At 37.6% G+C, this 12,698-nt stretch overlaps 1 protein-coding gene across 1 annotated transcript in view; it reads left to right on the forward strand.

The window, feature by feature from the left end:
• The window catches only part of EYS (EGF-like photoreceptor maintenance factor), a 169,594-nt gene that overhangs the window by 47,947 nt on the left and 108,949 nt on the right, over window positions 1–12,698 (forward strand). The window contains exons 2-3 of the mRNA XM_026665113.2: window positions 2,546–2,707; window positions 7,489–7,642. Of these exons, the coding sequence (XP_026520898.2) occupies window positions 2,546–2,707; window positions 7,489–7,642 (316 nt within the window). The remainder of the gene's footprint in view (window positions 1–2,545; window positions 2,708–7,488; window positions 7,643–12,698) is intronic.

Consider the following 12,698-nt stretch of genomic DNA (forward strand, 5'->3'; position numbering starts at 1 on the left):
TTAAAGGACGAATGTCCTTGAATCAGGGGTCACCAACCTTTTGGACCTCAGGGACCACCAAACTCATAATTTTAAATCCCAGGGACCACTGACTGGTTCTGTGGGCATGGCCTAATTTGTGGGTGTAGCTTGGTGGTCATGTGACTGGCTAGGCATGGTTTGTATGTAAATATTATAAATATTTATATAAATATTGAATTTTTTATTAAAAAAGAGCAACTTTTACCCAAAATCAGGCAAAGCAGGCAGGCAGATTGAGTTGCTCACAGAATCACAGATTCATTCAGAGATCTATCTATCTGCCATCATTGAGCTCAGTCTGTCACATAAAATTTGCTTGCAAGCAAACTCACAAAATTAACTCACAACACACCATGTATGTAAATATTGAATTTTTTTATTTAAAAAGAGCAACTTTTACCCAAAATCAGGCAAAGCAGGCAGGCAGATTGAGTTGCTCACAGAATCATTCAGTGATCTATCTATCTGCCATCGGCTACCTGAGTCTGTCACATAAAATTTGCTTGTCGTGAGTCTGCACTGAATAATAGAACCTTCAATCCTAAGGGAGGTTCAGCTGTGCTTAAAAGCAGAGCTGAAGATCTAAAGACTAACTAGAAAGCAAGAAATCCAACCATTTCCTGCTTCCTAGCTAATCTAAATCTCTCGACACAGCAGAACAGCTGATTGTCGGAGAAAGGAAAAATAGCAATTTAGCAGGTAAGTTTGCTGGGTAAGGAATGAGTGGGTGGGAAGGGTTCCCGTGCGCCATGTGGGCAGTGCAGCCTTGTGTTTCTGCGCAGCCTGGATTAATTGCTTTGGGGGGGGTGCTCTGGGGGTGAGATTTCCCTGCGGCCCACCAAAAAAATTTTGTGGCCCACCAGTAGGCCATGGCCCACCGATTGGCAACTGCTGCTTTAAATAGCAATAACACTTAGACTTATACACTGCTTTATAGTGCTTTAAAGCCCCCTCTAAGCGGTTTACAGAGTCAGCATATTGCCCCCAACAATTTGGATCCTATTTTACCCACCTCAGAAGGATGGAAGACTGAGTCAACCTTGAGCCTGGTGAGATACGATCTGCCAAATTGCAGGCAGCTGGCTGCAGAGAAGTAGCTTGCAGTACTGCACTCTAACCACTATGCCACCAACTCAATGCAGTATTTTCTGGGAAATAGATAAAGATTTAATTGTGACCAATACATTTATTTGGATGTTTTCTTATTATTGCCAAAATTTTGTAAAATTTGTATTTACAAATTAATAACAACAAAAAAATTACAAACCAATTTGCTGTCTGCTGGAACTTGGATTGTTCCATCCTGTTGGAACATGGTTGAGTCTGGAGCCGAAGCAAACTCAGACCTGTTTAGTATTTGGGTTAGAATCTTCCTAGGAATTCCAAAACTGTAGATTAGACTGGAAAAGAAAAAGAAAAAAACATCTTGGCCTAAGGCAGTAACAATCAATTTCTGTACTGCAGCCAAGTCATCATGATTGTCTAGAGATGGGCAGGAAGTTTTGTGCAACAGTGATCTGGAGACATCTGTAGCTAAACAAAGACCTTGGTCAGTATGAAAACAAAACTGGGCCATTTTATTCAAGAGTTTGTGAAGGCCAAGAATATTAGTAATGGAGAAAATCAGGAAAGATGACAAGATGAGGAAAGGATAGTCCCATGGGAGATCTCATTCTGGGAACGTGGTTACTTCCTGTTGAGATCACCACTAGAAGGAACAGTTCCATGGAATAGATAGTTGAGGGAGGAAATGAAAGTTTTGGAAAGACCAGAGCTTGTGGGGATGCCATTTTGGGACATTGGCAGTGGCTGAGAGAAAGAAAGGCTCTGGAAAGATCAGGAACCAGAGCCAGCGTCAGGGAATATCCTTTCAAAAAAGCCACTAATGCTTTTATCAAGTTGAAAGTGTATGTCCCGGAGAAGAAAATCTCCTAGAATATGGGAGTCCTACCTCTGCTTTTAAAAAATAATTAAATAATTTAAAAGACAAAATAAATAATTGGCTCAGCTTTGTTGCAAGTAAAAGGCCAAAAGAAATGCTCATTGGCTACCTGAAGCAGCAGATTTGAGAAATGGTGCTAGTAGTACTGAGGAATGACTCTGTAGATCTTTAGAGTCTACAGTTCTCATTACATGCTTCCAAAGAGCTCATGGGTCTGTTTTTGTTAAGCTTCTTTGCTTATGAAGACTCCCGTTCTTATTTAGTTCTCTGTAGAGAAAAGAAGAGCTTCCTCATATTCTTCTGTGTTTTTATGTAAAATTAAGGGGATGGCACTTACAAGTCAATGAATAATTATTACCATATCCAGGATGACCACAAGAATACCATACAGCTCTCATCAAAATCATTCTTCTTTTAAAGCAAACAAAAGGAGAATAGGAATGGCTTGTGTGACAAATATCTCTCTCGCCATCTTTATTTCTTGCAGGGTCCTGATGGCGTGAAGTCTTATTTTCCTTGGGCAAAAAAAGCAAGTCAGTCTAATTTTGCATTGACACAGTCATGTACTTTTGTTTGCTCCAGATACAACGTTATTCTTCCCATCATTCAGCGGAAACTCCTATTTAGAACTACCTTCACTATCATCCCTGTCGGAGGATAGATTTGCATCAGAGAAAGAACGGAACAAAGTGACAATTTACTTGACTGTGAAGACAACGGCTTTAAATGGCACTCTCCTTTATGGTGAGTATAACTGTTTTATTTATATAGCAAGTTTCAGAAAGGCAAGCCAGCCCTATTTTTTTCCTAGCATCTCCACTCTCTCACCTGGAGACTGGAGGCATCTGTACTTCTAGTGAAAAAAATTAAGCTTCAGTCCCTGTTCTTGAATGGGGGATGTCCTCTCCTCCTGAAAGATGACTGGAATAGAACAGGACCAACCAATTCTCCCAAGATTGAGCCTTTAAATAAATGGTTCCAGATTATTTTTTGAATCAGAGTCTTCAGGCCTTAGTGATTTTGAAGTGTTTGGATTTAAGTAAACTAGAAGAGAGAAGTTTTATTTCAATAAATGAAACAAAAGATGTACTTGAATAAACGGATAACTGTCCCATATTATAGGACACTTAGATCTGCATACCAAAGTTAACAACTTGTAAGTCAACTAGCCAAGCTATTAAGAAGCAGAGGAATCATGTGCACCTCAGTCACCAGATATTTTGTCAAAATAACAACATCTGTGTAATGATATTGTAATATAAACTCTGCCTCTTATAAAACCATAATCTTCTGTGTTTTGATCCTCTGTGGATACCAACAGGTCCCCCAGTTTCAAGGCCGAAAATGGCAAGATAAAAGTTCTATAAAATCACATAAAAAGTCAAAAAAAAGTTATGATGGAACTTAATTGCCTATGCAAAGGACGACATCTTTGTGGAGACCGAAGGAAGTTAACAAGTCACATAAATTTCTGGCATTCCCTGAAGATGATCACAGGAAGGATTTTAAACTATGTCCTGTAAAGCCAGATATAATATATTGATATTGACAGAAGGAGAAGATGGTAGCAGTCTTCAAATACCTGAACCAATATCACACACATCAAGGCCTGTCCTCTTGGTTTCCAGATTGCAACATCCATAATGGTAGTGTCATGATATAGGAAAGCAGATTCTGATTTAATGTTCAAAGAAACTTCCTATCATTAAGAGCAGTTCAACAGTAAAATTGAGAACCTAGAGAAGGGAGTAGGGTCCCCCTCATTGCATTGGGTCAAGCAAATGCTAGATGTCCATTTCTCTGGAATGCTTTAGTTTCAATTCATTCCTTTCAGTCTTATTGATTCCTTTCAACTCCGGGATTCTACAGTAGAACTCTCTGATAATAAAAAAGATCAAAGAATAATTCTCAGTTAGAAGGTGGGTTCATGGCTGAAAGGGTCTTTGGGGGTCCCTATATAGGAAGAGAACCCCACCCAAAATATGGTTCATTTTCACTCACCTCACTGAAACTAGTCAGTGAAAGTATAACCCCAAGAATAATTTCAGTGTTTGCACTTTCCCACACAGCTTCTATTTTACTGGATCATAGATTTCTATAGATAAAAAAGGTATAGACAATAAATTATATTGACATCAAATTCATTGAGTAGAAAAGAAGAATGGACCATTTGTTCCTGTACTTGCCAGTCCTGGCAGGGCATTATATGCTGTGATGAGCTTTGCAGGTTCATTCACTGTGCTATTTATCACAGCCATAACTTGCCAGCTAATTGATATTTAGTTATTCTCTAGGGAAGTGTTACACTGCAGTCTTCCCAAACATGATTATTTTCCCTAGACAGATCCAAACAACACTAAGCTCTGCAGGATCCTGCATTTAAACTTCTGGGACAATTTTCATCATCAGCCCAGCAGAGAGCTAAAAAGCAGAACAAAGCCAGATGGTGATTTTGTAAACAATATGCTCCAGATGTTCAGAATTGCATAAAGGTGATTTCAAACTTTTTAGCAAGCAGAATAACAAGAATTGGAAGGAACCTTGAAGGTCTTCTAGTCCAAGCAGCAGACTCTATACATTCCAGACAAGTGGCTGTCTAATCTCTTCTTAAAAAATCTTCCAGTTATGGAGCATCCACAACTTCTGGAAGCAAGTCGCTGTTCCATTGATTAATTGTTCTCACTGTCAGATAATTTCTCCTTAGTTCTAGGTTGGTCCTCTCCTTGTGGAGTACTTTCTCCTAGGTCAGGAATATCAAACTTGTGTCATCATGGTGACATCATGTGACATATCAGGACTTTTTCCCCCTTCACTAAACCGGGCGGGGCCATGCCCAGCATGTGATGCATCCAGTCCACGGACCGTGAGTTTCACACCCTTGTCCTAGGCGAACCATTCACAGAACATTTGCCCATGTGCACCCAATCATATTTTGGTGCAGATCGTTTTGTAGTTGTCTCTTAAATCCCAGAAAGAAGCCCTGCTATGTTTGGCAGTGATTTACTTTCATTGGATTGCAATCTAACTGTCAGCATGCCTTGTGATGGTAAGGCCTCAGTAACTAAACTGAAATAATAGGAAAACAGCAAGGATTGGGTATGGGCACAGAAGATTGTCTGTTTGGTGTTGATTCAATATTTCCACAGAGCTAGCTGAGGGCTGGAAGCAGAGGTGGTATTCAGCAGATTCTGACCAGTTCTGGAGAACCGGTAGCAGAAATTTTGAGTAATTCAGAGAACTGGCAAATACCACCTCTGACTGGCTCCGCCCCCATCTATTCTCTGCCTCCCGAGTCCCAGCTGATCGGCTGGGTCTTCTTTAGTTGCCCTGCACAGGAGAAAAGAGCTGGAAAGCAAGTTGTGTGGTGAGGAGGGAATGGGGATTTTGCAGTATCCTTCCCCAAGCCATGCCATGCCCACCAAGCCACGCTCACAGAACCAGTAGTAAAAAATGTTGAATCCCACCACCAGCTAGAAGATTTCCAAATTATAAGAAAGTTGTGGAACAGGATACCTGATGTTAAAGATGCTTGGGAGAGAAAAAAAAAGCTTGAGAAAATAAGTAGCAGTAACAAAAATCACAAATGGATAGGTAGAGAGGACACAGGAAAAATGCATTAAAAACCAACAAGAAGACTGTAGGATAGAACAATAAACAGAATTGTGTGGTCAGATGGTCATTCTAATAAAGAAGAAGAGAAATGGTGATGGTGGTGGTGGTGATGATGATGATGAAAGTCCTCTGTCAGTGTTCCAACTAACAAACTCCAACCCAATAAACTCCAAGACAAGTATTTCCTCAAAGTTCCATTTTATTAGAGTTGTCATATTGGCACATCAGGGAAAACCTGAATCTGAGAGCTCCAAGTTTTCCCTTCCCAAAAGAAAATCAAAGATCCATCCCCTGCACTCCAGTCCATCACATGATCCAATCAAACAATGTCCCAAATGGTGACATTCTTCCAGACACTCCTCTTCAGGTGCAGGGTAACATGTCCTTGACTTTCAGTGAAAGAATGTTGTTGAGTCTAATCTTCCATTTCTCTATGAAATCCCCCCTTCCCAAATTCCCAGGCACTAAATATGGCAGCCTCGAAGGTTCCAAGTAAAATATGGCTTCCAAGGCTGAAAGCATCTTTAGTAAACACTTTGAAATAGACCTCTTGGTAATACAGGTAATCCTTGCTTAATGACAGTCACTGAACGACCATTCAAGATTAGGATAGACTTTTAAAAAAGTACTTACATCTCACCCTTGAAAATTATGTCTGCCACACTCTTCTCTCCCATAGTCAAATGATCACATTTTGGCAACTAGATTGCATTTACAACTGTTTCAGTGTGCCCCATGGTCATAGGACCATGAATTGTGACCTTTTGCCATTTTCCAGCAGAAAACAGCACAAAAGGCCCCCCGGGTATGCTGGATTTATTTAACGACCACATGATTCACTCATTTAATGACCATGATGATTCACTTAATGACCATTGTAAAAAGATTGTAAAATTGAGTCAGTTCATGTGGTAACTCATATAAAAAAGGCAACAACTTACAACCAAAATTCAGGACTCAATTGTGGCCATAAGTTAAGGCCTACCACTAGAACAGCCATTTTGGATACTTGCTGAGATGAAGGAAAATAAAGCTTTCCTTATTACTAAACAATTTTTTTGAATTCTGCTTCCTATACAACAAACTTTCTTGAGGTATGAGAGAAGGATTTTTTAAAAAGTATTGTCAGTTATGTAGAAATACATAAGTACTCTGCCATAAACAGACACTAATTTGGAGATTTTTGCTGTGGGTATAGAAGTGGACTTCTGTATTTTTTGGGGGGGAGGGGCGGGGAAGAACTAAGACTTTACCATAGCATGCTGGATCAAAGTTTGAATATACATTTGACCATATTCCAGGTGGCATATTATACACATTCCTGTAATAAATTATTGATAAGAAAAGACTTTTTTGCTTTCACGAATGTTGATACTTGAAAGAGAAAAAAAGTGCATTGTTGGATCAAGCACTGGAGTATTGTGGCAGTTTCAATTGCATATCTTTTGCTTGCTTTTTAGATGCAAATATAGTCTAGCTGGATGGCAAACTTAAAAGAACAAGATCATTTTTATTTTTATTTTTTTTACTTCAATTGACTATAACACATGAAACACTGATATATAATTGCAGGACTAATTCCAACATTTCTAATATGCTGTTTCTGAGATGAACTTAAATGCTTAAATTTACCATCAGTGATAAGCCCAAGTTTCAGTTGGCTCTTGCCAAGATGCTCTCAATATTTCATTTTCTTTATTCTTCCTTTTCTGTCGCTTAAGAACATCTCCCTTTTGAATGACCATCTCAAAAGATCATGTAGATAACTCATATCAGATTTTGTTCTCTTCCATTGGTGGGTTGTGTCTGTTCAGAATCTCCTGCACTTAATGAGTTTAAAACTGAGCAAGAATTGAACTTTTTTTATCTCTGTGTAAGTATCATATAAATAAATAATTTCATTATTTTTAAAGCTCGTGATGAATTCGCAGAAGAACATTTCCTTCATCTTTACCTTGTGAATGGGAAGCCAACTGCTCGATTTGGCTGTGGCCCTTCTCCAAACATTTTGATAGTGAGTGCCAATCACTCCATTAACTGGGATGCCCTTGTACCAATAACACTAAGGTAAGACTTTCCTCTGCTTAAGTGAATGGTGACTGAACATATTACGTTTGCCCTCTTACTGATGAAAATATAAGAAAAATCAAATGTAAAGGTCATACACAGTTATCTCTAGAAAATTATGTCTGTCTGTCTGTCTGTATGTATGTCTGCCTGTCTATCATCTATCTATCTATTTAACTTGAATGCCACCTAACTCTCAATGATTCACAAATAAAAACATTAAGAAAATACGAGAAACAAAAATGAAGAACCAAAGATGGCAAAGATGACAAGAACCAAATAGGAACAATAATAGCAACAAAACAAACACACACAATCCAAGGGGGCTTCACTCACCCTGGCCAAAGGCCTGGGAGAAGAACCAAGTCTTCAAGGCTCTTCAAAACACCACCAGGTAGAGACCGTCTGAATTTTGGGCCCAGTGGGGGGGGAGGTGGGAACCTCTTCCTATAGGGCAGGAACTGGTCTCGTTTCTCTAGGAAAGATTAAAGATGAAGTATATGCTTTCTATGAAGACTATTCCTTATGTCGTCCTTGTTTCATGGGTAAAAAGAATTAGGCAAGAGATAGGATTCCCTGGCTAAGACATTCAGAAGCTGAGATCAGTCTGAATATACCATATAAAGAGAGATGGTATGGGAATTTGACCTGAAATAAGATAGCTATATGCATTCCTTTGAAGAATTATAAATATAATGTGGATATAAGGATGGATGGTGCTGGGGATTTAAATATACCTCCAAAAGTAGCATTGAAAATATGCAGCTTATTTTATTTTTCACTGTTAACTTGTGTATAGACTACAAGTGCAGCTTTCTCAATCAACATAAATCTACATTCCTTGTGCAGCCCAGGATTGTTGGGATTAAATTAAAAGTGTCAGTCCAAACTTCTGTTGTAACATATTGATTTTGACACAGCCCTAATACTGGCAGAACTGTGTTCTCACCAACTCAGAAGTGTCAAAGTGAAAACAATATTACAAAACAGACTTCTAATATTACACCTCTTAATATTCATTGTATCAATTGCTAGCTGTGTGTAAGCTACACTTACACATAGTCAATACAGTTAAGATATTATTGAACAGATATGAATCTTGCTTCTTCAGATACAGGCTACAGCCCTTATCAAATCAAAGCATGCACATAGGTTCCTTAATTTATTTTGATATTTTTCCTTTGCTTTGCTACTTCAACAGTAAATATTGCTGAATATTTCTTTCTCATTATAGTGCCTTTCTGTGTGTTTGGGGAAAAACACCTCATACATTTAAGTTCTTTTACTTGAGGTGCCAGAGATAACAAAAATAATTGCTGCAACCTCTCACGTTAATTAGACAAATAGTTTAAGACGACATGACCACATTATAGTATCTTTCATGCTCTGTCAAAGGACTTTTCAAGCAAAGAGTCCCTGCAGAGGTAGTTTAATAAACATGAAACCATCCTTCTTTCTCTGAATTGTAAGGTTGAATGTAAAAAAAAAATTACAAATTGGGCACAGGGAAAAATGACCTTTTGGCCCTAGTGGGCCTAGTAGGAATGTGGAGCCCAAGTAGCGCACATAATTATAAATGCAAAGGCTTCCTCATTGACAAACAGTTGCTAATATGGTGGGGCATGGTCAGTCCTAAAACATGGACTTGTTGGATGGCAAATTATTATGGTGCTTTTAACTTCTTAAACTGCTTCTCATCTTTCTATTGCTTTTCCTTTGTCTTTAATTCTAGGTAGGTAGACAAACCTCCCAAACAACCAAAATAACACAGGGCCATTTTTGGATACAAAAATAATTGAAGATTTTGAAACAAGCTGGTCTTCTTTAATTTTTAATTAGAAAAGACTAATTTGTTTTTCCATAAAGTGATTATGAAAAATAGAAAAAATTAGAAGTAGTAGATTCATGATGTTTTGGCATAGGTGTTTCCTGCATTTGGGTTTTTTTTTCACCTAAAAATATGATGAGAATATCATCTTTGGGACTCCTAATGGGAAAAAAAAAAGAGTTAAATCAAGAGATCTGGATGGCTAAGAACCTCAGGAGTTGCCAGCTCCCCAGTTATAGAAATAAAATAAAACACTCAAAAATTAAACATGTTCTGCCTGCAAATAAAATAGCTTTAAAACCTTGGTGGAAGAAAATTAATATTTGTAAAAAAAAGAAAAGAAAAAAAAGAGCTATTTGCACCCACATTGCAAATCTATCATTTTAATGAATAAACTGTTGTACAGCTAATAAGTTTATTTAAAGATTGCCTTAGACGGCTGCAATATTTTGGACAGTCAATGTAATTTTGTTATTAAATTGTTCTATAGACCTATTTTGCTTCACTTTAAACAATTTCACTAATGAATAGCATTGGTTGATTCATTGTCATGTTTGTGAAAATCTATTATTGTTAATAATACACAAAACAGATCTTTATTCAGAGTCTCTTTGGATAGTGAGGTAGGCGCCATGTAAATTTGAAATTTGATGAATGGATGAATGAATGAATGAATGAATGAATGAATGAATCTGCAAATTTAAATCTGACTTAAAGAATTTGAATAAACTGCAGGAAATGCTAGATTTTTATGAAGGGAAGAAATCATTACTGCTAGTGTCTTTATCACTGTGGTATTCAAAGATATATTGAAGATAGTCTGACTTGAAGAAGAAGATAACATTCGACCTGCTGATAGTATTTCTACCCTACATAATAATGTTTAAATAATGGCATTTATCCTTCTGAAATAATCAAGACAAAACACCAGAATCACATGGTATGCAGTTCCTTTCATGACACATATCAATATAACAAATAAACATCAGCCTTACAATACATGACCTATTTTGGTTTTTATTATGCAAGCAATGTACATGGAGCTTGCAAAATAAATTTAGAGTACATAATGCATTGGAAAAGAAACACTTCAGTGCAGGTACAATAGTGCCCTATATCTTTGCATCAATATAATGATTTAGCTTGATAGAATTTAGTTTGCAAACGCAAGATGAAGAAATGAACACCACAATTCTACATGTGTTTACATGGTGGTCTTTGATTATATATCTCATTGATTACAAATGAGATTTCCAGATTCCAGAATTTTGAGAATGGATTCCCATCAAATACTGTAATCCCAGAAAAGGTAATCAGATCTTTAATTTTGTCAGGGAAATTAGGATGCATATAAAGAAGTTTTAGCCCTAAGTCACGTCAAATGAGTCCACAGTAACTGAAGACAAGTCAACCAAGAAAATCCTAGTGAGTAGGGAACTAAATCACGTCATGTAGAAGGTGGAGGGAGCAGGTGATTCAAAGAATACAATTTAACAGATCAGTAGTGTAGAGTTACTACCCTCAGGCACAAAATAAAATAAAATCAAGAGGACTCTAGGAGCATCTTTTCTGACCAACAAATTTACTGAAAGATATTAGCTTACATGAGCTGAATTTCATTCCATCAAATGCAAATAAAAAATAAAAAAATGGCCAGGCTGATATAGGATTTAAATGTCAACTCATAAAATATTCTATAGTCTTTTTAGAGTTGCCAACAGAAAGCGAGGGGGGAGCAGTGCAGCAGCTTGGAAACCGAAAGTGCATTCAAGAAATAGTTTTCAAAGATAGTAACAAGGTGACTGAAGTTTCTGCCACGCAAAATTCTTACTGGAGAACATGATTGACAATACTTGGCTATGGATATGTCCCATTGGAAAATATGAATTATGATTCGTCCAGGAGGTGGGGGAAAACCAGAGTCAAGGGTGACAATGAATTATGTGTCTTGGAGTCAGCTACACCCAGGTAGTGCCGGATATTTTAACTCCCAATAAATCATTTTGAAGTTTTGGAAGTTTGGCTCGAGACTCATGATTTAATTGGGGTAGCTGCTGGAATCCTGACATTAAACTTTGGATGAAGGAGTCAGTGGAAAAGAGAAGAAGACAGCATTATGGTGTAGGTTTGGGCTACATGTGAAACTAATTACAGTACCTTATCCATGAACCACCATCAAAGCTGACAGCAACCAAAACACAGAACAAATCAAAGAAGTAATGCTAGATCAGAAGATATGGAGAGACCTGCTCCATAGAATCACCAAGAGTCATACAGAGTGAATGGATAATATCATATCCGTGAATGGTTGTTTTGTGTTAAAAACTCATTGTGTTTATTAAGACCTTCTGATATGCCCCAAAACTTTTGGATATGTTCAGCAATCTCTTACCCAATGCAGATTTTTTTTCTTCATACAATTTTAGTTGAGCAGAGAAGACAGTTCTCATTCAATATTTTTTTAATTTTTAATTATATAAAATAGAAAGAAAAAATAGAAACGGGAAATTAAGGAAAGAAAAAGGAATGGGGAAAAGAAGGTGTGAGATACATTGTGGGGAGAACAAAAAGGGGGATGTTGACTTCTAACTCTTCTTAGCACAGTACAAAATAAAAACACTCTGGCCTCAACTTTTTGTTTTTACACATTAATATATAACTAACCATTTTTATAACGACAAGTTGTTGCAGTTATTAATATGTCAAGTTGCTTGAAGGAATACTACAGCTGTTCTATGTCTTTGGAAGGTGTGAAAAAAAGACAAAGATATCATTGGATTTCTGCAATGAGGTTTAGGAAGCTCTGAGCTGTGTTTGGAAAACTTGAACTGCAGGCAACCTCAGCCATGATCTGCTTCTTTCCTCCTTTGGGCAAAGTCACCCCCTCTTTATATCATTCAGTCTCCCTTTTGATTAAATAGTGAAGGCAAGCACAGACAGAAAGAGAGCTACCCAGAAAAACAGCACTTGTCAGTTTCCGTGAAGTAAATTGTTTCTTTTTTCTGTCCTTCATTCAATCTCATCTAATTCTTGGAGACTGCCTGGCCAGGTCCCTACAATTTTCTTGCCAAGATTTCTTCAGAAGTGGTTTGCCATTGCTCCTTTATAGAGCTGAGAGAAAGTGACTGGCCTAAACAGTGGTAGGATTCAATTTTTTTTACTACCGGTTCTGTGGGCGTGGCATCGTGGACATGGCAGGGGAAAAATACTGTAAAATCTCCAGTCAGA

Source organism: Notechis scutatus, chromosome 1 (genome assembly GCF_049901735.1).
Source record: "Notechis scutatus isolate UNSWTSFEM ecotype Mainland chromosome 1, rNotScu1.2, whole genome shotgun sequence".
NCBI classification, from domain to species: domain Eukaryota; kingdom Metazoa; phylum Chordata; class Lepidosauria; order Squamata; family Elapidae; genus Notechis; species Notechis scutatus.